Source organism: Gadus chalcogrammus, chromosome 22, assembly GCF_026213295.1.
Source record: "Gadus chalcogrammus isolate NIFS_2021 chromosome 22, NIFS_Gcha_1.0, whole genome shotgun sequence".
Lineage (NCBI taxonomy): Eukaryota > Metazoa > Chordata > Actinopteri > Gadiformes > Gadidae > Gadus > Gadus chalcogrammus.
The window spans coordinates 15,418,669-15,438,277 of NC_079433.1; the positions used below are offsets into that span (position 1 = coordinate 15,418,669).

General features: G+C 41.4%; 2 protein-coding genes across 4 annotated transcripts in view; both read right to left on the bottom strand.

Moving 5' to 3' along the window:
• The window catches only part of LOC130375735 (toll-like receptor 13), a 33,935-nt gene extending 21,456 nt beyond the window's left edge, over positions 1 to 12,479 (bottom strand). The window contains exon 1 of the mRNA XM_056582799.1: positions 12,410 to 12,479. The gene's annotated coding sequence lies outside the window, so the exon portion shown is untranslated. The remainder of the gene's footprint in view (positions 1 to 12,409) is intronic.
• Positions 1,234 to 12,473, bottom strand: LOC130375734 (toll-like receptor 13). Of its 3 annotated transcripts, XM_056582796.1 has the most exons (4): positions 8,997 to 9,110; positions 8,673 to 8,817; positions 5,464 to 5,581; positions 1,234 to 4,124 (listed from the first exon to the last, which is right to left on the bottom strand). In XM_056582796.1, the coding sequence occupies exons 1-4, from the start codon at positions 9,024 to 9,026 to the stop codon at positions 3,863 to 3,865; spliced, it is 555 nt and encodes a 184-aa protein (XP_056438771.1). In that variant the 5' UTR covers positions 9,027 to 9,110; the 3' UTR covers positions 1,234 to 3,862. The 3 variants fall into 3 exon arrangements, with proteins under 3 accessions (XP_056438771.1, XP_056438769.1, XP_056438770.1); XM_056582794.1 differs by having other exon boundaries at positions 8,673 to 12,473; XM_056582795.1 differs by lacking the exons at positions 1,234 to 4,124; positions 5,464 to 5,581 and having other exon boundaries at positions 7,869 to 8,817; positions 8,997 to 12,473.
• Positions 12,480 to 19,609: the final 7,130 nt, after the last annotated feature.

Consider the following 19,609-nt stretch of genomic DNA (forward strand, 5'->3'; position numbering starts at 1 on the left):
TGCCTTTTGTACAGTAGCGATGGTTTCTAGTGTTCCATATACATCTCAAGTTAATTCCATGATATTGCGTTAGCCTTCGCTAGTACTAGAAGTCATAAAAGCTAGGCTAGGAACGCTAGCCTTCCAAGTTCAGTTCTCTCAGGTCACAAGGTTCGATCTGAATGCGCCACCAGGGGAATGCACCGACTCCGCTGTCATTTTACAACGCCATGTTTCTACAGTAGCTGACAAATCAAACGACTAGATACCAAATTGCGTTTTGCACATCACAATCTGCGGATTTACCACTAGATGGCAGGTATGCATGCTGTGAGAATGTCTTTGTGCGCGCCGATCGCATGATTTAGACTCGACGATTTCGGATGTGGGTATTTTTTCGGTCGCAATTGGTTATCACATTTTTAAAAGTGGTGGGGACAAAATTCGTATTTTAAATAGAGGTGGGAACATGTCCCCCCCGTCCCCCCCGTAATCGACGCCTTTGCCGATGTTAACAATGAATACAAATATAGCTGCGAGTGTGACCTTTGTAATACTGCTTCTGCTGCTACTTGAATTAACCTCAGGAGGGCAGGTTGGATGGAGCACTGGACTGGCTTTATTTCTTATATCTGCAACATGGGACAGTAAACACGAACAGTGTACAATTAATGGAAAAGCCTTGCAGTCTGTTCTCGCTCGCACCACAGCGTAACAGCATTTTACTTCTAACAGTGATCGTATAGTGGTAACATTTGGTTTGAAAAACATACTTGTAGATAAAATATAAAAACATAAAAGATCCTAATGGTCTGTAATAGTGAGTAACAGTCAATAAATAAATGTTATTATTTGTATTGACAATATTCAGAATTAGCTCAACTTACATAACATTAGTAACATCAAAACAGAGCATTCACATTTTTGAACATCACTCAGTTTTGCAATCACAAGTCCAAAATAAAGCATATACTGCCATCTCATGTCCAAAACACATATTGAAAAATCCAGTGTAAAAGAGCACTCACACATTAATTACACATAACAACATTGCATATAAAACAGTACAAATAAACATACCAGCAACATGGGACAGTAAACACGAACAGTGTGCAATTAATGGAAAAGTCTTGCAGTCTGTTCTCGCTCGCACTACAAAAGAGGAGCTTGGCATTAGCATATAATAATAATAATAATAATAATAATAATAATACATTTAATTTAGAGGCGCCTTTCAAAACACCCAAGGTCACCTTACAGAGCATAGTCATCATACATTTAAAAAAAAAAAAAAAAAAAAAAGACATTGTGGAAAAAATAAATAAATAAATAAATAAACATAAGCAATAAGAAATAAATAAATCAAAAACAAGACAAAACAAAACAAAAAAAACAATCAAAACAGTGATCAGTTAGACGTTGATATACAGTATACATATATACATATACAGTCTGAGGTCACATACACCTCGTGCTGAAAGTAGCTAGCTAAAACATTCCTCACACATGTTGGCAGCTAGCCCAAAGACTATTCACACACTACGGCAACAATTCGTCACAAAGCAACAAAACTACTGGCTTTACAAATGCCTCATTAGTCAAGTATGTTACACAACAAATTAAAAAAAAAAAAAAAGTCATTGTTGAATTATACATGCAGTACCGATTGTCGCCACATGAGTGGAGTGTCTACCATTAAATGAGCGCTGTTCAGCGCAACTAACATTGGAATTAAATGTGTTTTCTGATTGTATGCTGTAGGTCAGATTGACATGATGATTTAATATGAATGATGTGTTATCAGTTTTATATAACACAGTATATGATGACCATGATAAAATGCAGATGATTAGATATCATTTTACTGACAATGAAAGCTATTGGCAAATGGTTATCACAACGAAAATACATTGAGGTTGCTTGCTAAGAGCTGGAATAGACTTGCTGCTAACAACGCACTCCCAAAGGTCAAATGTCACCTGATTGTTTGGGCATTATCAGGATAGGGTCATAAGACTATGGGTGTGTTCGAAACCGCCTACTTGCTTACTGCTTACTACCTACTAAATATTTGGCTTACTTCTCGAATCCTTAAATAATGATTGAGTAATCCATTTGAGTAATTGACGTTCAGAAGACCGTCCTTACTTAACCACCTCAGATGACGTGAATGTCAATGACGTGTCAATAACCTACCGGCCGGGCGCCGTTAATAAATATTATAAATAAATATATAAACGTCACATTTAACGTCACAGTACACCTTCAACCTAAGGATTTGCGGTGATATGTTAAAACAATTATTAAACAATTATTAAAAGCACTGCTGCTGCGGCTCCCCGTTTAGCGCCATTGCTTCCACTGTTCTTTTGAATAGACGCAGTGCATTCTGGGGCGGTTGAGTACATCTAGTAAGCTAGCGATGCTTACTCAAAATCTTTCCGGAAGTAGAAGACATTCGGATACTACTCGCTTACCTAAACTCGCTTACTAAGTTCTCGCTTACTCAATTTGACGTCATAGTTAGTAGGAGTAGTAAGCAAGTACGCGGTTTCGAACACACCCTATGAGCCAAGTTTGGTTTGGATACATGAATGCCTTGCAGAAAAATGAGCTCACTTCCTGTTTGACGTCCCCCTGAGGTCAAAGGTCACCAAATTGTTTGGATGTCCCCAGAATGATGTCATGAGTCTACGTACCAAGTTTGGCTATGATATGTTAAAGAGATGCTGAGAACAGGCTTACTTCCTGTTTGGCAGCTCTGCCGTCAAGTTTGTTTGGCTGTCACGGCCAAACGGTTTTGAATTTGAAAAAGCTGATGATCATATATGGCAAGTTTCATGATGATCGGACGTAATTTGTGTCCTGTGGATATGTAGCCTACTATTGATTTAAACAACTTTCCCAATGGCGGGCAAATTCTGATGTTGCCATGGGAAATAATTCATTAGATTTATGGGGAGGTCTGACAGTATCACCAGACATTGGAAATAAGTTTGAAATATACTCTAATGTAAAGAGAGAGGAGTTAAAACACATCTTCATTAATTAGGCTACAGCACCCCCTAGAGGTCAAAGATTACCGGTTAATTTAATTAGGGTCCCCATGATGATGTCATGGGTCGGGGTCGATGTGACAAGTTCGGTTATGATATGACAGAGGGCTGCTGAGATATTGGCTTACTTCCTGTTTGGCGTCTTCACGGTCGAATTTGATTGGCTGTAGCGGCCAAACGGTATTGAATTTGAAAAATCAATTACATTTTTTTTGTGAAGCATGGCCTGAAGATCCTCTGTGCCAAGGTGAGAGAAAATTGGACAACATTTCTGATAGGAGATACATTTTAAAGGTTTTTGACATAAATCAAGATGGCGGAAAATCCATCATGGCAAAAAAATAAATAAAATACGACATAGAACTCGGCTTGACCCAAGGAATCCAATGATACCTTGCTTGTGAATATTGGACGAATGGGTCAAAAGTTATAACCATGAAAAGCATGTTCAACTTTGACCTGTTGGTGGCGCTAGGTTATGATCATAAGCTAGCGACCACCAATTTGGGTCATGGGATAATGGTACTGTCCTGAATCAATGTACCAAATTTCACCACGGCGTTCTATGGGCTGCCATAGACTCCCATTGAAGAATAATAATAGGAAAACGTACGAAAACAACAGGGTTGTCTCGCAGCTTTGCTGCTTGACCCCCAAAAACGGGGCTCAAATACAAATCCACACCAGATGTCCCCATTAACCAGATTAAGAATGTGTTTTACAATACACAAAAACGAACAAAGCTGTCAAGGGGAACAGTTTCACTTTCCCTCCATAGAGACAGACCTCTAGTTGTATCCCCCCTCCCCAAAGCATTTCTAAGCCTTTTACTGGTCTGGTCTCTCTCCAGGGGGTCCGTCCTCCACGGTGAGCAGTATATGCTCACCCATTGGGTGCTCCTGGGTCTCCAGGGCCTGCCGGAGCTTCTCCCAGAACAGGTTTGGGTGTGCGTCTGCGCGGGACCAGCTCAGGTAGGTTTGTCTCTTCAGGAGCCTCCTCATGCGGTAGTACGGAGAAAGCTGCTGCATGGGAATGTCCTCCAGGAACACCAGGATCAGCACGTCCTTCTGCTCGTCAAACAGACGGAAGCTGGGGAAATGGAACAGGGAGAGTTGTTTTTCAATATATGTGAGCTCTTTAACCATTAGGGGAAGGATGGCCTGGGGTCATGATGACCATATGAAGACATCATTGTGCCAGGGCACCTAACCCCACCCAGTAGCAACCAAACCATACCTATCTACAGGGTTGAATTGTTCCTTGAGTAGAAATACTTTCTGACTATACTCAAGTGCTTTACTTGATTATAATTTTTGACACATTTTCCCCTTGCTCCATTGTCCATGCATTGATGTAGCCAATGAGTGATCAGCAAGTCAGTTATGAGGAAATAACCAGGTGGTGATGTGCTGTTTTAATTGTTCAGCCCCCTAAAGTGTTGTTCTTTTTCATTACAGACGTGTGGTGGACAATTGGGTGACCTGCTCAAACAGGGTAAATGCAGGATTCTTTCCACAGACACCTCATGCACCATGGGCAGTCACTGAGACACATTGCGAGAAAATACGTTACAGCATTATTGTTTTCGTCACTTGTCCCATCGTTATGCACTGTGTTATTGCCATACAATCTTTTCCCTTTAAAATGTTTGAACAGGCCCAGTAGCCCATATGATTATGGTTAACATAACACCCTTAACATTCTCAATGTCTTAGTAATACATTTTCCCTGGACCCTGACTGGCCTTATGTCTTGATTTAATTGAGGTGGGTGCTGTAGCAGAGGGCATGTTTCCACTGTTGAACCGGACTGCTTGTCTTATAGAGTGACAGATTCCCTATGGGTTAACCTCATTACTGAGGCCTTACAGGTGGTGTAAATATGATTTGAGAGTTGATGAGAGAGAGAGAGAGAGAGAGAGAGAGAGAGAGAGAGAGAGAGAGAGAGAGAGAGAGAGAGAGAGAGAGAGAGAGAGAGAGAGAGAGAGAGAGAGGAAAAAACATTTTGGACTTTCACTCTACGTTTTAGGCCAGTCAGGGCAGAGATACCTTGATTGGTCAGAAATAAGGGCCGGGAGTGGCCTAAAATCGAAATTGAGCCATGCAGAGGCTGGTGTGGTGGATCCTAATAGCTGCGCATTCATAACTACTTCCACCCAAATAAAAGCTCTTGATTCTTAACTATAGCCGCTTTAAATTAAGAAGGTTATTGGGTTTGCCGGTTGCAATTTCTGGCTCAGTGGTCCGAGCATTATAGCTCATCTGCAAGATGTGTCGATATAAATTTGTAATTTAGGCTTTGGTCCGTTGCACTTTACAGTTTGAGGGAAGATGTATGAGGGTCGTACAATACAACCACAAGTACACATGTGAACCTGATTTAATGAACAACCATATTCTGGTGATGCATGTAAACTCTGGGATCTTACCTGGCAACCTGGATCTCTCTGGAGCACCATTCACTCTCCAGGTAATCGCGACTGACCACACAGATGGTCTTCCGGCTGCCATAGATGGCGTCTGTAATGTTTTCCATGATGGGTTTGCCTGAAAAGCATCGGTCAGTGAAAATACTTCAAACAGTGAGAATATTAGATTAAGTAAGCAGATATGTTATGAGGGAGTTTTAACTGATTTTGCATCTCTGAGTGTTTTCCTGTCTGTTTAATTTGTGTGGCCCTTCCTCTGCATTTTAGCTTGTCAGTTGTGCTCCTCATGCAGTCCCCTCTGTATGACGCCATTCCATGGTGAGTATCAAACACAACATAATCTGTTGTGTAAAACAGCCATTTCCATTTATTTGATATGAAGTATTTCTTTGTCATGTTTTATAGTCTTAATACTAAACTCTTTGACATGATCTTGCATTGACATTGAGTTAAAGGTGTACCTACATTATTTTTTTCATGTTAAGAAGGCAAAATGTGCTATTTATATTATTTATCTATACAATTCATAACATTCTATCTATCAAAGATTTATTTTTGATTTACAGAAATATTATCCTGTCTTATTTTGAAACTTTCCATTGCTTATAGCTTTCTAGTTTTATATTGCATGTATGTATGTTCTTGCCTAATTATCTGTGTAAAGGTCACAAGTTTAAGAGAGACAAAAAAGATTGATTCACAAAATATCAAACCTACTAACAAACTAAGCTAATGCAAATACTCTTTCTGTTAATATAAACAAAACATACAAGGATTCTCTGTATTGTGACTCTAGTCATTATGTGACTCTACATGATCATCTTTATTTTGAAACTGCTCCTGTAAAGAACTATGCCAATTATAAAAGATAAAGCAATAGCAGCCTTGCAATGAATAAAAATAGTTCAAATCAAGGGGGTATGAACTGGGGCGGAAGGAGGGGACGTGTCCCTTCCAATATTGGAGAGAGGCGCATTTGTCCCACCCAACAATTATGCCGCGAGGAGAATTTTTTTATTTTTTATTTTGTGCGACAAGGGGTCTTGTCACAGCTTCTTATTATACAAAACTGGATGATTGGACATGTAATTAAAGAATTGATTTGATATTAATCAGTTCATTACTGCAATTCCATACATTTACAAATGTTTATTTTTAGGAAAATAAAATATATTTGTGAATCTTTTGCAGTGTGGTTAATTTATGACCTATTTCTGTTCAAACCATTAACATATCTGTCTGGTTTCCGATATGTGTCCCCCCCGATGTTAAACTCATTTCTACGCCCCTGGTTCAAATACACCATGTCGGAAAGGCTCAAACTTTGCAAACTCAAACTCGCAATTGAATATGGCGACACATTAGTGCCATAATTCACTAATGTGATAAAAGATGCATTCGGGCGTATTATATTATTCCACACGCGTAGATATTAACTGCGAGCGTACAAATGATCTCTGCGTGCGCAAAACAGTCTCTCGCGCACGCAAATTACCTAAGCGCGCGCAAAAAAGCCTCTGGCACGCGCAAATTACCTCGGCGCGCAAAACCTCTCACGAAAGATGTTTTTACGCTCTCGCTCGAATTTAATTTTGGCACTATGGGGGAGGGAACCAAGGCAGGGCGGGCTTTCCTATGATTGGCCGTTTCTGAAGCGCGATATTTGATTGACAGCCCTCCTCAAACGTCCTCTCATTCAATTCTGAATTGTACAGTAAATGGCTGAAACGATAGTTACTTATTGTAACTCTAGATTCTATGAGTATAGGCGCAGCCTTTTAAGGCTATCGCTATTGGGTTATCCCTAGGCGTGAGCCGTAGCACTGAAAAATTTGTAATCCCCGACCACCAACAGCGTGGGCCTCAATTACGTCCGCGTGCGGCGTGCCTCAACGACGTCCGCATTTCGCAGATATAGTCGGGCGCCGGCGGACGTTCTGCTCCCAATAAACAGCTTTTCTTCAGCTATTTAAAGGACAATGAGGCCGACACTTAAAAGGCTGCGCCTATACTCATAGAATCTGGAGTTACAATACGTAACTATCGTTTCAGCCATTTACTGTACAATTCAGAATTGAATGAGAGGAGGGCTGATCGCGCTTCAGAAACGGCCAATCATAGGAAAGCCCGCCCTGCCTTGGTTCCCTCCCCCATAGTGCCAAAATTTAATTTGAGCGAGAGCGTAAAAACATCTTTCGCGAGAGGTTTTGCGCGCACCGAGGTAATTTGCGCGAGCGAGAGGCTGTTTTGCGCGCGCTGAGGTAATTTGCGTGCGCGAGAGGCTGTTTTGCGCCCGCAGAGATCATTTGCGCGCTCGCAGTTAATATCTACGCGTGTGGAATAATATAATACGCCCGAATGCATCTTTTATCACATTAGTGAATTATGGCACGGCCGGTGTAAGTACCACATTGGCTCGGCTACCAGATCGGCTCGGGGTCCGTCGTCTGCTGATTACGTTACACAATATCATTGGCTGTACGCTTGAATGGGCGTAGGCTACATTGTGATTGGCTGCTAAGGGACAGTTGTGATTGGCTGTTTTGTGCTGTAGCTCTGGCTGTCGTCATAGCAACCACAGCGAGCACATGTGTGAGCGCGAGTAGGTCTGTCTAGTTTCGGTTTGTGTTGCCAGATTGGGCATATGTCCCGTTTTTCCAGCCTAACGTGATTCAAAGTAGCCAAATCAGGCTGAAAATGTGCCCAATCTGGCAACACGGACGGCTTATCTTAACAGCCAAGATGATTCCGAGGGACGTTTTGTTTTTAGAAGAAAACTATCCATACAGATAGGTTGGGAATGGTCTATGTTCAAAATGAAAGATCATTACAGGCTCTTTAATTTAAGCCATAAAATACCTTATTGCTGTAGATAGCGTATTGTGTGACGTAATCAGCAGACGACGGACCCCGAGCCGATCTGGTAGCCGAGCCAATATGGCACTTACACCGGCGATCGGCATAGGCGAGCTAGGCGACCGCCTAGGGCGACAAATGCGTTGGGGGCGCCCTCTGGTGGCGCCCTTAATTAAAAAATATATCAATTAATATATACGACGCGAACGGAGAAGCGAGGGGGCGCGGGAGCAATTGTCAGGGCGGCCCGAAACCGTCTGCCAAATCCACTGGCAAGTACGATGTATGAAAAAGTGTAGGCTAGCTTGTACGCTAATGGAGGTGCAGAGGATGTTCAGGGTAGGGCTCCTCACCTGGCTGGAAGTCTCGGTGGTGCAGACACAGTCTCCATCCCTGCTCGTCCTCCAGCTTGGGCAGCAGCTCCCCCAGCACCCAGCCCTCGTCGTTTGCGTTGTAGGAAACGAAGGCGTCGTACTGATGAGCACGCTTGTCCTTGTTCTTTGAGTTGTAGAGGAACGCCAGCATGAGGTAGTACGCGTAGACCAGATGCCATTGTAGGAAATGGTGAGTGAAGGAGACTGCTAAGGTCATGATGACCGCGCATGCCGTGGAAATATAACAGATGAAGTCCATGTCTACTGTACAAGAACGGACGTCAATCTGCAACAATTTTCTACCTTTAAGGTTTGGAGGGTAGCTGCATTCATAGTTGTACGCTGCAAATACTTGTGTTTGCTCGTTTGTGATTACCCATTGGAGGAACCACGCGTTGTCACAGTTACAGGTGAAGCCATTACCCTGCATATCCAGGTAAGTAAGTGCTGGCAGAGACAGCATCACTGGTTCTCTAATCACAGAAAAGGTATTATATGCCACCTGCAACATCTCCAGCTCTGTGAGGTTAGCATGGAGCAGAAAATCGAGAGACCTCAGCATTGTCATTGAAATGTAAAGACCTTTTAGTTTTTGAGTTGGGGAAAACAAATTGTTGTGAATGTCTGTTAAAAAGTTGTTAGACATAACAAGAACATTCAAATTAGGAGTATAGTTGAAGGTGTTTGGGTGCACGGATGTAAGATGGTTACCATGGATATAGAGTATTGACAGATTTGTCAGGCCTTGCAGAAAGTTTTGAGGGAAGTTTAACCGCTTATGAGATCTGCTTTGACCGGAAATATCCAACGTATCTAGTTGTGAAAGCTCAGCAAATGGTGGATACAGAATAGGCTCTACCGATGCATATTTAATTTGATTGTTCTTCAAATTCAATGTCTTTAAAGCTTTCAAGTCACCAAAAGTACCGTTTGTAATTTCAGATATTTTATTTGATTCGAGATTAAGATGTGTAAGCCTGGACAGTCCAAAAAAAGTCCTATCCGTAAGTTGTTGTAATTTATTCCCTTTTAATGACAAAGTCTGGAGGGATTTCAGAGCTTCAAATTCTCCATGATCTAGAACAGTGAGTTTATTGTTCATCAAAGAAAGAGTTTTAAGATTCTGCTTATTCTTTTTGAAGGTGCCGTTTAATTGATGAATGATGCTGTTTTGCAACTTTAATCTATTTAAATTGACCAAATCTTTGAAGACGCAATCCTTGAGGGCCGAGAGAGGATTATTGGATAGATAGATAACGCTGAGACGGGTCATATTGGCAAAATCATCGCAGCCAAGAATATTGATCTTATTGTGGCTGAGATCCAGTTTTGAGATTTGAGTTTTCCTTACAGCATAGGGGACAGATGTGAGACAGTTAGACTTTAGGATTAAAGTGTTAAGCAGCCTAAGAGATTGAAACGAATTGTTAGAGATTTCAGTTATCTCATTCATCCCCAAGTCTAATAATTTCAGATAAGTGCAATCGTGCAGCAGGTCTGATCTAATAACTTTGATGCTGTTATTTCGGATTTCAAAATAGCTCAGCTTTGAGAATTTGCAGGAAATATTGATGAGATCCCGCAGGCCGTTATTTATTTGGTTTAACTGCAGATACCTCAGTGAGGAGGAGGAGTTAAATGTCTCTAGCACTTCCTGCAGTCCATGTAATGAGGAGCGAACCCCACTGACATCTAGTCTAACCACATTTCTAAGGTACGATGTGTCATTCACCTCCCAGACAATACCATTCTTTATACCATCCTCAAGGAACAACCTTTTGAGTTTGGGAAAGATACCTGCAGTGAGCCTAAAGTACATGAGCTCATTCTGAGACAAATCAAGTGTAACAAGTTCTGTAGACTTATTTGACAGCTCCCATGATTGAAAAGTGGAAATTTTGTTTGCTGGAATGTACAGGTTTTGTAAAAGTGGTGTATGTTGTAAGAAGATGTTTGTTAAGTGGCGCAGTTTGTTATGGCCTAGGTTCAAAATCCTAAGCTTGCTCAGAGACTTGAAAGAGGCCGGTGCTACTGTTTGGATCTGATTGGAAGTCAGATACAATTCCATGAGATTGACCATGCCATCAAACATACCCTCCTGTAGCTTACAAAGCCTATTATTGTTTAGAGTTAACACCTTCAGAGAGATTTGAACCACAAAAGTGGAAGATTCAATTTTGGAGATCCTGTTGCGTGTCAGGTCTAAGCGCAACAGATTTGGTAAATTTTTCAAATCTGTTTTATATAGTGTGGAAATGTTGTTTCTAGACAGTTCTATACTTCTGACTCTTTCTGGAATGTCCTTTGGAAATACATTCAAACTGTTCTTCTGACAGATGGCATGTCTGTTCTCTGTGACCCTGCAGTTCTTCAGCGTGTAACTAGCATTTGGGAAAATAAAATTGTTCAAAAATAAATATAATATTCCAAATGAACAAAAACTAATTCCCCTACATGGCATCGCAATTTTCGTTTTCATTCCAGCACACATTGAAGTTTGTTGATGTTGGTAATTTCCAAGACAATGGATCTCCAGTCCTACCAAGTTGATCTTTGGTTTTGTTCGTTCATTTCTATCAGTCCGAGGAATCCCTCAGGTTAAAACTGCCAATCCTAAAAGAATGTCAAGCAGACACATAAAGATACACAGACAGCGCTCATTACAATCTGCTATCAAAACACTGGAATTGAAGCGTAGCATCCTCATGCTACATCTCAAACCCATAGGCCTACATGATGTAAACATCCTCAGTTAAACATAATCACATATTATTCATCTTTTGTAGGAATATAATGAATTTGAGTCATAGCCATTGTCCTCCATAATATTCTTTTTACATCATAACAAAAAATATATCTACAAAAGCAAAGGAGAAACTTTTTTTTCAGGCTAAGCAGTGCTGGCCTTAAACCAATTTTAACATGAGGAGGTGATGTACCTGTTGCTCTGGTAGGGTTGCTTACATTTACTTTTAGTCAGTTAGCAGATCTGCTTTACATTTATTTTAGTCAACTAGTACTCCTAGTTATCATTTATAATGAGTTATTTTTCGGAGTAGAACATTCTCATTTGACGTCCTGTTCGTGGTCTCCCCCAGAACAAAGTGTATATATGCTGAAGGCAACTCAATAAACTTCGGATTTCTCTCAGTAATAATGCCTTGTGTCCCATTGATTCAGCTCGCTGCTTTGCATACAGAGATTATCCTGAACCAGCGCACTCAACCACATCATAGGAAAGATCGAGAAAGCATCAGAACAGGCCTTCTTTACCTTCTACACATATATTTAGTCAGCTAGCATGCCTAGTAGATATATTTACTCAGGCAGTTAGTTGGCCTAATTTAGCCAAAGGGACTTTCAGGTGAGGCTGAGAACAATCCAAGCATGAAATTAATATTGGCACAATTCCACAACATGACGTGTTGCACAACCAAGCTTTTAGTGAACTAAATTCTACATTCTATGATTTTGATTTCATTTCAGAAAAAATTGCTTGATTATATGATTGTTAACTTGTTTGATCTCTTCTCTCCAATGGTTTCTTATAATCATGATTATAATGATGAAAATACAATCACAAAAATGTCATCACAAACTAACATAAAAGGCAAAAATAAACACATGCAATGGTAATATGTTACTTTCCTTTGTGCTGAAAGATAATTTACTTGAGTTTAAGCTGTATTGTAGTGAAAGTGAAGTTAAATACTTACTGTACATATTACTATTATTAAAGAATAATAATATATCCAAATCCACAAAAACAAATGTTCCTCGATCTGGGCCCCGTTTCCCGAAAGCGTCGTTAGCCTAAGTGGATCGTGAAGTGCGTCGAAAGGGCATCGTAGAGTTTTCACCGCGTTTCCCGAAAGCATCGTGGGGAACGAACGTCTTGAAAACGCTCGTAGCTAACGAGTACTCCAGGGGTGCTCGTAGGTACTCGTAGGACGCTAAGAGCATCGTCAGATATAGCCTCAGTGGCGACACCATCGGACATTCCGTCTATTGGATGCGTTTTATTAAAACGCATTGCGCCTTTATGTTCTTAGTTTGGTAATTAATAAAGATTATTAATTAATTTATTAATAAAGATGTTAAAATGGCCAAAATAAAACGGGACAGTCCAGAAAATGTTTGCGCAGGCAGGGCACTCAAAATGTGTGAGAGAAAGTGGGGGGATTTGTGCAGACTGACATGGCTACTCATAAAACGTAGCATAAAATAATGTAACAAATAAATTAAATTAAACAAATTAAAAAAAATAAAAAATAACGAAATAAAAGAAATTAAAAAAAATAAGAAAATAAAAAAATTATAAAAAACAAGCAAAGGAGCAGGCAAAAGGCTGGGATATGGTGGGGATTGGTCACGTTGACGGGAATGTTTAGTGACATGAGGGAGGGTGGAGGGGGTTAAAAAAAAGTCTCAATCACTATTCGACGCGCATGAAAACCAGCCGCGTAGTTATTAGGCCTGCAGCGGATTCGAATTGTATCCGAATCCGTTCGGTTCGTTTACCACAGTTCGGAGCATTCTGGAGATCCGCGGATTTCGGTTTCATGAAGGCATTGCCTTATGTAGCGTATTTTGCCTACTGTAGCCTACGTCCGAAACAAAAGGGTGTTTAGGACCCAGCGGAATGCATTCTCTCCAGCGCTGCCCGAGCCAATGATACTTTTCCCGCCCCTCCCTTCAGCCTGTCAGCGTTCAAAACAAACTGGGCTTTTCAAGCGCACGATTCCTAAATTTAAAGAAAGTAATTGATACAATTATATTCTAAATATACGGGAGATAAATACAAACGGGTGATAAGCGGGATAACGGCCTTCGAGGTCGACCGGTTCGATGGAAATAATGGACAGGTAGAGGCAACTCTGGCTTCATGCTGCGCTCGTCGCCAGAGTTCTAAGCCTCGTCGGCCGTTATCCCTTACATGTTACACTCAGTGCACCATGTTTTCAAATGCATTTAGGGGAACATTTATTGCACAAAAAAGCCTTGCAAGTTGTCTGATTGCAGTCAATTAACACATTGCAAATAGCCTGTGGGTCTCATTCATTTTTGTGTTTCTCCCCCAAACCCTCCGTCAAAAAAAAGTCCGCCTATTTACTATCACGGACATGATCCTAATCCGAACCGTATCCGAAACCGAGGCCCAAAACGGTTATCTGAACCGAACCGTGGACACACTGATCCGTTTCACCCCTAGTAGTTATGAGGGAGGCCGTCCTCACACCGATCTTCCTCATCGTCATCGTCCTCAACGTCCTCCGGTTCAATCAATGCCACCCCAGCCTTAGCTGCAATGTTGTGCAACATAGCCGTCACACATATCACGGCGCATGACTTGGCCGGAGAAAACTGGAGCCCTCCGCCTGACTTGTGAAGGCATCTAAAGAGCAACTTCCACGTCCCGATCGTGCGCCCAACGATGCACCGGGCCAGACGGTGGGCTTCGTTGTATTCCTCATCATGGACGTCTCCCGGGTTATTCACAGGTGTGAAGAGGAATTATTTAAGGGGGGAAAATGCCGTGAAACGCACAGTGCATTCAGGATTAGGACTGATATATGTCGGTTTAAGCCTAATCAATTGTGTTTTAATGTCTTTAGCATTCATATAATTGCAGTCTATTTTTTTCGTAGGCTACTCTGCTGTTGTCCTTGATGGGGATATATTTTAACCCTTTTTAACACAATTTTCCTGCGACATTCCTGCGTCTCCCCCTCCTACGGAGCCCATTTCAGCACCGTGTCAGTAGACAGTTACAATCCTACGACGTCGTGAGTGCAGCGAATGCGCGTTCACGTTAAGAGGAGTTTCGGGAAACGCTCCAAAGAAATTGACGATGGATCGCAAGATCCATCGTGAGAATGATCGTACGAGCGTGGATCCATCGTTATCGGGAAACGGGGCCCTGGTCTCTTTCCTGACGTGTCCGGCGAATCAAAATAATGTGTTATTGATAAAAGCTGGTTGGAAATGGTATTTTGTGTGTGGTCCATTAGGTTATAAATGATGACGCAAAAGGAAGTAGTCAAATGATGGTGAGAAAAGGGGAAACATCTAAAGGGAACTGACACCATCTTTTTTTTTTCTAAATAAAATACCATAAATTACACTGTCTATATGCGATACCAGAACCAGAACACAATAACGTCATCATCCTAGAAGTTGAATCTGTTTATTCTAATTTGTTGTTTTGTTAGGGACATTTTATTTATTAATGTTAAACATAACATAAAAACGGGCCTTGTATGGGAATATCCATGGGTTCGATAATGGCCCCATGTCAATGGCCCACATGGGTTTCATGCAGGATTGAACTGGGTGTTAGGCTGGTTCTAAGTAGGCAATATACATAAATGTGAGGTGCGTGTGAAATACATATATGGGTGAATGTGGTAGTTGTGTCTTAATGGAACGGCTCCGTCAAGTCTGCGACACTCATTAGCACCGGTGGGTGCGCCCCTCTGTGTATGTCATCCTAAAATGAGTAGTGGGCTTCATGTGAGTCATTTGCAAACATTTCGTGGGGTCCCCTCCCAGTGTGTGTTGTGGTTGTTAAGACGGCTTGGTCATTTGCAGCAATATATCAATGTGGATTTTGGTTTTTGGTTCATGGTCAAGCTGTCCAGAGGGTCTATCCTGAGAGGGCTTAATCCCAAGAGTGGTATATTGTTTTGGGTGCTGGTGTGGAATACCTGTCCCCTGTTGTGGGTTGTGGTTGTCAAGACGGAAGGACAGGATTTAATAGGCCTACGTCACTTGTGTACAGAATTGCAGGGAGTTGGATTCACACAACGAGAGGGTATGCTGTCGCCAGTCCCCGCAGGAGAGTTGACATAGCTAGATGCTGTGTGTGGAAGATTAGCGACACATATATGTTTACCTGTAAATGTTTGCAAATAAACATTGTAAATACATTTTATTGTTTATGGTTTTAAAATGTTTCCCTTTTTTTAATATAGCATGTTTGCACCACCTTTCTTTTATTTGATCAATAATACACACTTTTTGGTTAGAAGAATATGTGACAGTTCTTCATGGTTTGTTTTTTACCTTACTGCTATTGTGTACCATCTTCTTGATGGTTCTCTGGATTTCTGGACACTCGTACCCGCACAAGTTCGGATGTGGGTGGTGGCTGTACCGGGGCAAGCAGGCCGAGCCGACTTGGGTCATCAAGCCTCGTAACGAAAACTCATAACAATGCTGTTTGCCAACGCTTGTAACTAAGAAAAAATACAAAACAATATTTTTACAAACATGTTTACATGCGGGGAACTACACCAAAGGTATAACATGGCTAAAGCTATAATGAAGGTTCATGTCTCGTAACAGTCTTGTTACTGACGAATATGTGCTAGCAGCTCTCGTGCATGGTGCTGCATTATATGGCCAGCCGGACATATCACATGATATAAGCTACACTCTTAGGAAAATCTGAGCCATTAGGATAGCGGTCTATGATCTAAATAAACAAGAACCTGGATTCAGGGATTTAGCCTGTATCTGGGGGACGAGACAGAAGAACAGCAAAACAACCAATGAAACAAAGGTGTTTGGTAGCGAGTACATTGCTGGATAGAAATAGCTACTCTTCTTCGCTAGCCTAAATGTAAATCGCTCCTGCTAAAAAACAAAACATCCATGAGCCTGCCATCTGATTCATCCTCCGTCTTTGGAAAAACATTGACGTTAACCAGGTCTACGTATATTTCAGAACATCCCATTTGCATTACGCATGTATAAGGTTGTGTAGAGAGCAGAATCAGAATGTAGCCTGTGCTTTCTAAAGTTAAAATACAATAATGAGTTATGGTAGGTTAAGTTACCTATAACACCAAGTCTAATCCTGCATGAAATCCATGTGGTCAATTGAAATGGGGCCATTATCAAACCCATTGACAATCCCATATAGGGTTTGTTTTTCAGCCCATTGGTTTGTTGGTCTGAAACTGTGAAGAATGTTCAGCAAAGGTTTCAAATCCGCATTCGGTTGACTGGCCACCACTAGAAATATACTTATTCAAATGCCCTTCTGAATGCGTCATCGCTGTACTTATTTCCCCAAAAAGTATAACCACGGTATCATGCTTTGCACAATGGAAGCATGATGTATACCAACCAGCTCCCGGCCTACTTGAGCCTGCCATTTGCTACCATTCCACCTGGGGTGCCACATTGTGTATATCCTAACAAAAGAGAGAGAGAGAAACGCCTCGTAAAACTGTGTTTCAGTGTTGTGGTAGGCCTCCCCTTGCTGGGAAGTGGGAACTGATGAGGTGATTGTTGGAACCGGACGTGCTGATTGGCAGATGCGGCATGATGAAAGTGGAGGATTGACGGGCATATGACAAAGAGTCAACAATTCAAACAGTTGCAGGATCATTGCTAATTGAAATGTATTATTTTGTTTAATTTATTGAATAAGATTGCACTTTCAAATCTCTGGTGTGTCCTGTGTGCTTTTGTGTGTGTGTGTGTGTGTGTGTGTGTGTGTGTGTGTGTGTGTGTGTGTGTGTGTGTGTGTGTGTGTGTGTGTGTGTGTGTGTGTGGGGGGGGGATGGGTGGTGGCAGCGGGCAGCAGGGGCAGTGGGGCTCGGTGGGAGACAATCGTGGGCAACATTCCCTTTCTCCTCCATGTCGCGGTTCAAGTACTTCAGGGAGTCAAAGCCAAAGTTCCTTTCCCCCAATTCCTTCTCAACCATGGCTGAGAGAACCACCACTGCGAGTCTTGATGTGGAAGTACCAGAGACGACAGAGAACCTGACGTGTTATGCGCCATATCACCAACAGCACAACGGTTATTCAAATAACAAAGAAGTTGTTAAAGTGTGTATTCACACACACACACACACACACACACACACACACACACACACACACACACACACACACACACACAAACACACGTGGCGCTCGCACGGTCGTAGCTCTGGGCGGGCAAAGCAGAGAAAGGGGAGGTAACATGTCGGGGAAAAAATCCAAATCAGAATTTACTAACGGCATTTCTAGCTACTGGGGGACCATAGGCAGACTAGAGGAACTCATATTAATGATAGAAAACCTCATAAAGTGAAATATTCATGCCATGGGGCCTAGTGATTGCATCAGATTTAAAATCCACTATTATGCAGTTAGTTTGTAGCCTGGCCCTACCAGACTCTCGTAGGCCTACTTCGTTTAATTTGAGTCTGGCCTCTCTCCATTGACAAATGTTAACTCACTTGAAGGCGGGTGTCTGTTGGAGTTTAAAACACTTGGATCTGACCAGTGCCACTCTGGATCTGCCGTAACAAATCGCTAACGTTTGACTACAACCCAAACTAGCGTACGACCTCAACGTCATTAGCTGCGTTTCCATCCCCCTGATTTTATGCGAATTTTGAGGTATCGAATCAGTAAACGGTGATGGAAACAACAAAATTCGCATAAAAATCCTCTAATTCGCAAAAAAGTGTATCCGCTTTTTTCAGTTCCCAGCAAGGGGAGGCCTACCACAACACTGAAATACTCAAAAACCACCTCACAACTTGAGGTGGTTTTTGAGAAATGCGAAAGACAGTAAATGCGCAAAATGGGAGATGGAAACACACTTTTCGAAACAGCTGTGACGTAGCGAACATTGAACACACAGGACTGACAACGTCCTTCTGATTTCCACATAACGACCGGCCATAGCAACCATGCCGACATCAACTTGTAGCGTCAATATATATATATTTTTAAGCGTTTATATATATAGACATCCTATATCATATATATATATGATATAGGATGTCTATGTTTGCATATCCTTTAATTATACCGTGTCCATTAATCCCTGATATATGGACACCTATTAAGTAATTCCAGTCAAGTTGTCTGTTCAAAACGAGAGTTGGTACATTGTGGAAAATGCATTAAACTAATCAGAAAACGCAGTTATATACTACAGACCCTGGAGTATCTGTGGTATAAAGGCTGCGAGACGAATTTCGAATTATAAATATGTACAATGTATCCTTTAAATACGTCCATGAAACAGATGGCCAATGTGAATAGATACGTGTGGACCGCTGAAGAGGTAAAACTTTTCCATGCTCTCATCGAAGAAGAAAAAAACATTACAGCTATTTTAGATGGAAAACAATGCAATTCCACTATATATCAGGACCTAAGAGAGGATGTTATCAAAAGGATACGACCAGCCCTGTAATGTGTGTAGTTTTCCGCTCCAACCACTTGATGGAAACGCACCTTTTTGCAAACTTTCGAAAGATTCGCATCACCTTTTAGATGGAAACGTGACTATTGTTCTCAGCCACTAGTACGGCGGGCGGAGCCAGGTCAGTAAGGCAGTGCTTCTGTCGAAATTACATATATTACAAATGGCTCTCCATACAAATATGGAGAGCCACTAAGCAGAGAACTTTAATGAGAGGGAGATGTGACCCATGTCACCCAACAGATGTAACTGTAGCCTGTATGTCTGACAGCCCAGCTAACATGATTATTATTTTATGTTTTATTATTATTATTATTATTATTATTATTATTATTATTATTATTATTATTATTATTATTATTATTAGGTAGCACACAATCTAAATGATTCCATGGTAAACCAGTTATTGCATTGCATTGCAAGTTATGTTTTCTAGCTTCTTGTCATTTGTATTTTTACCATCGCTTAGGTGCCCCTAAGCGCCGCATATGTGCCTACCCGCTTTTTGCGCCACTGGTTACTAACTCTATTTTGGAAAAGGTAGTCTGACGCCAAGAACAGAACGCCTCTACGTTCAACACAGTGGAGCGATCCCATCGTGTTTTGGGGAGAGTGGTGAGTAAACGTTGTATAATTGGGTTTTGTGACGAGATGCCATAGATTACTATGTTGACAATCATACAAGACGTATAACAACATT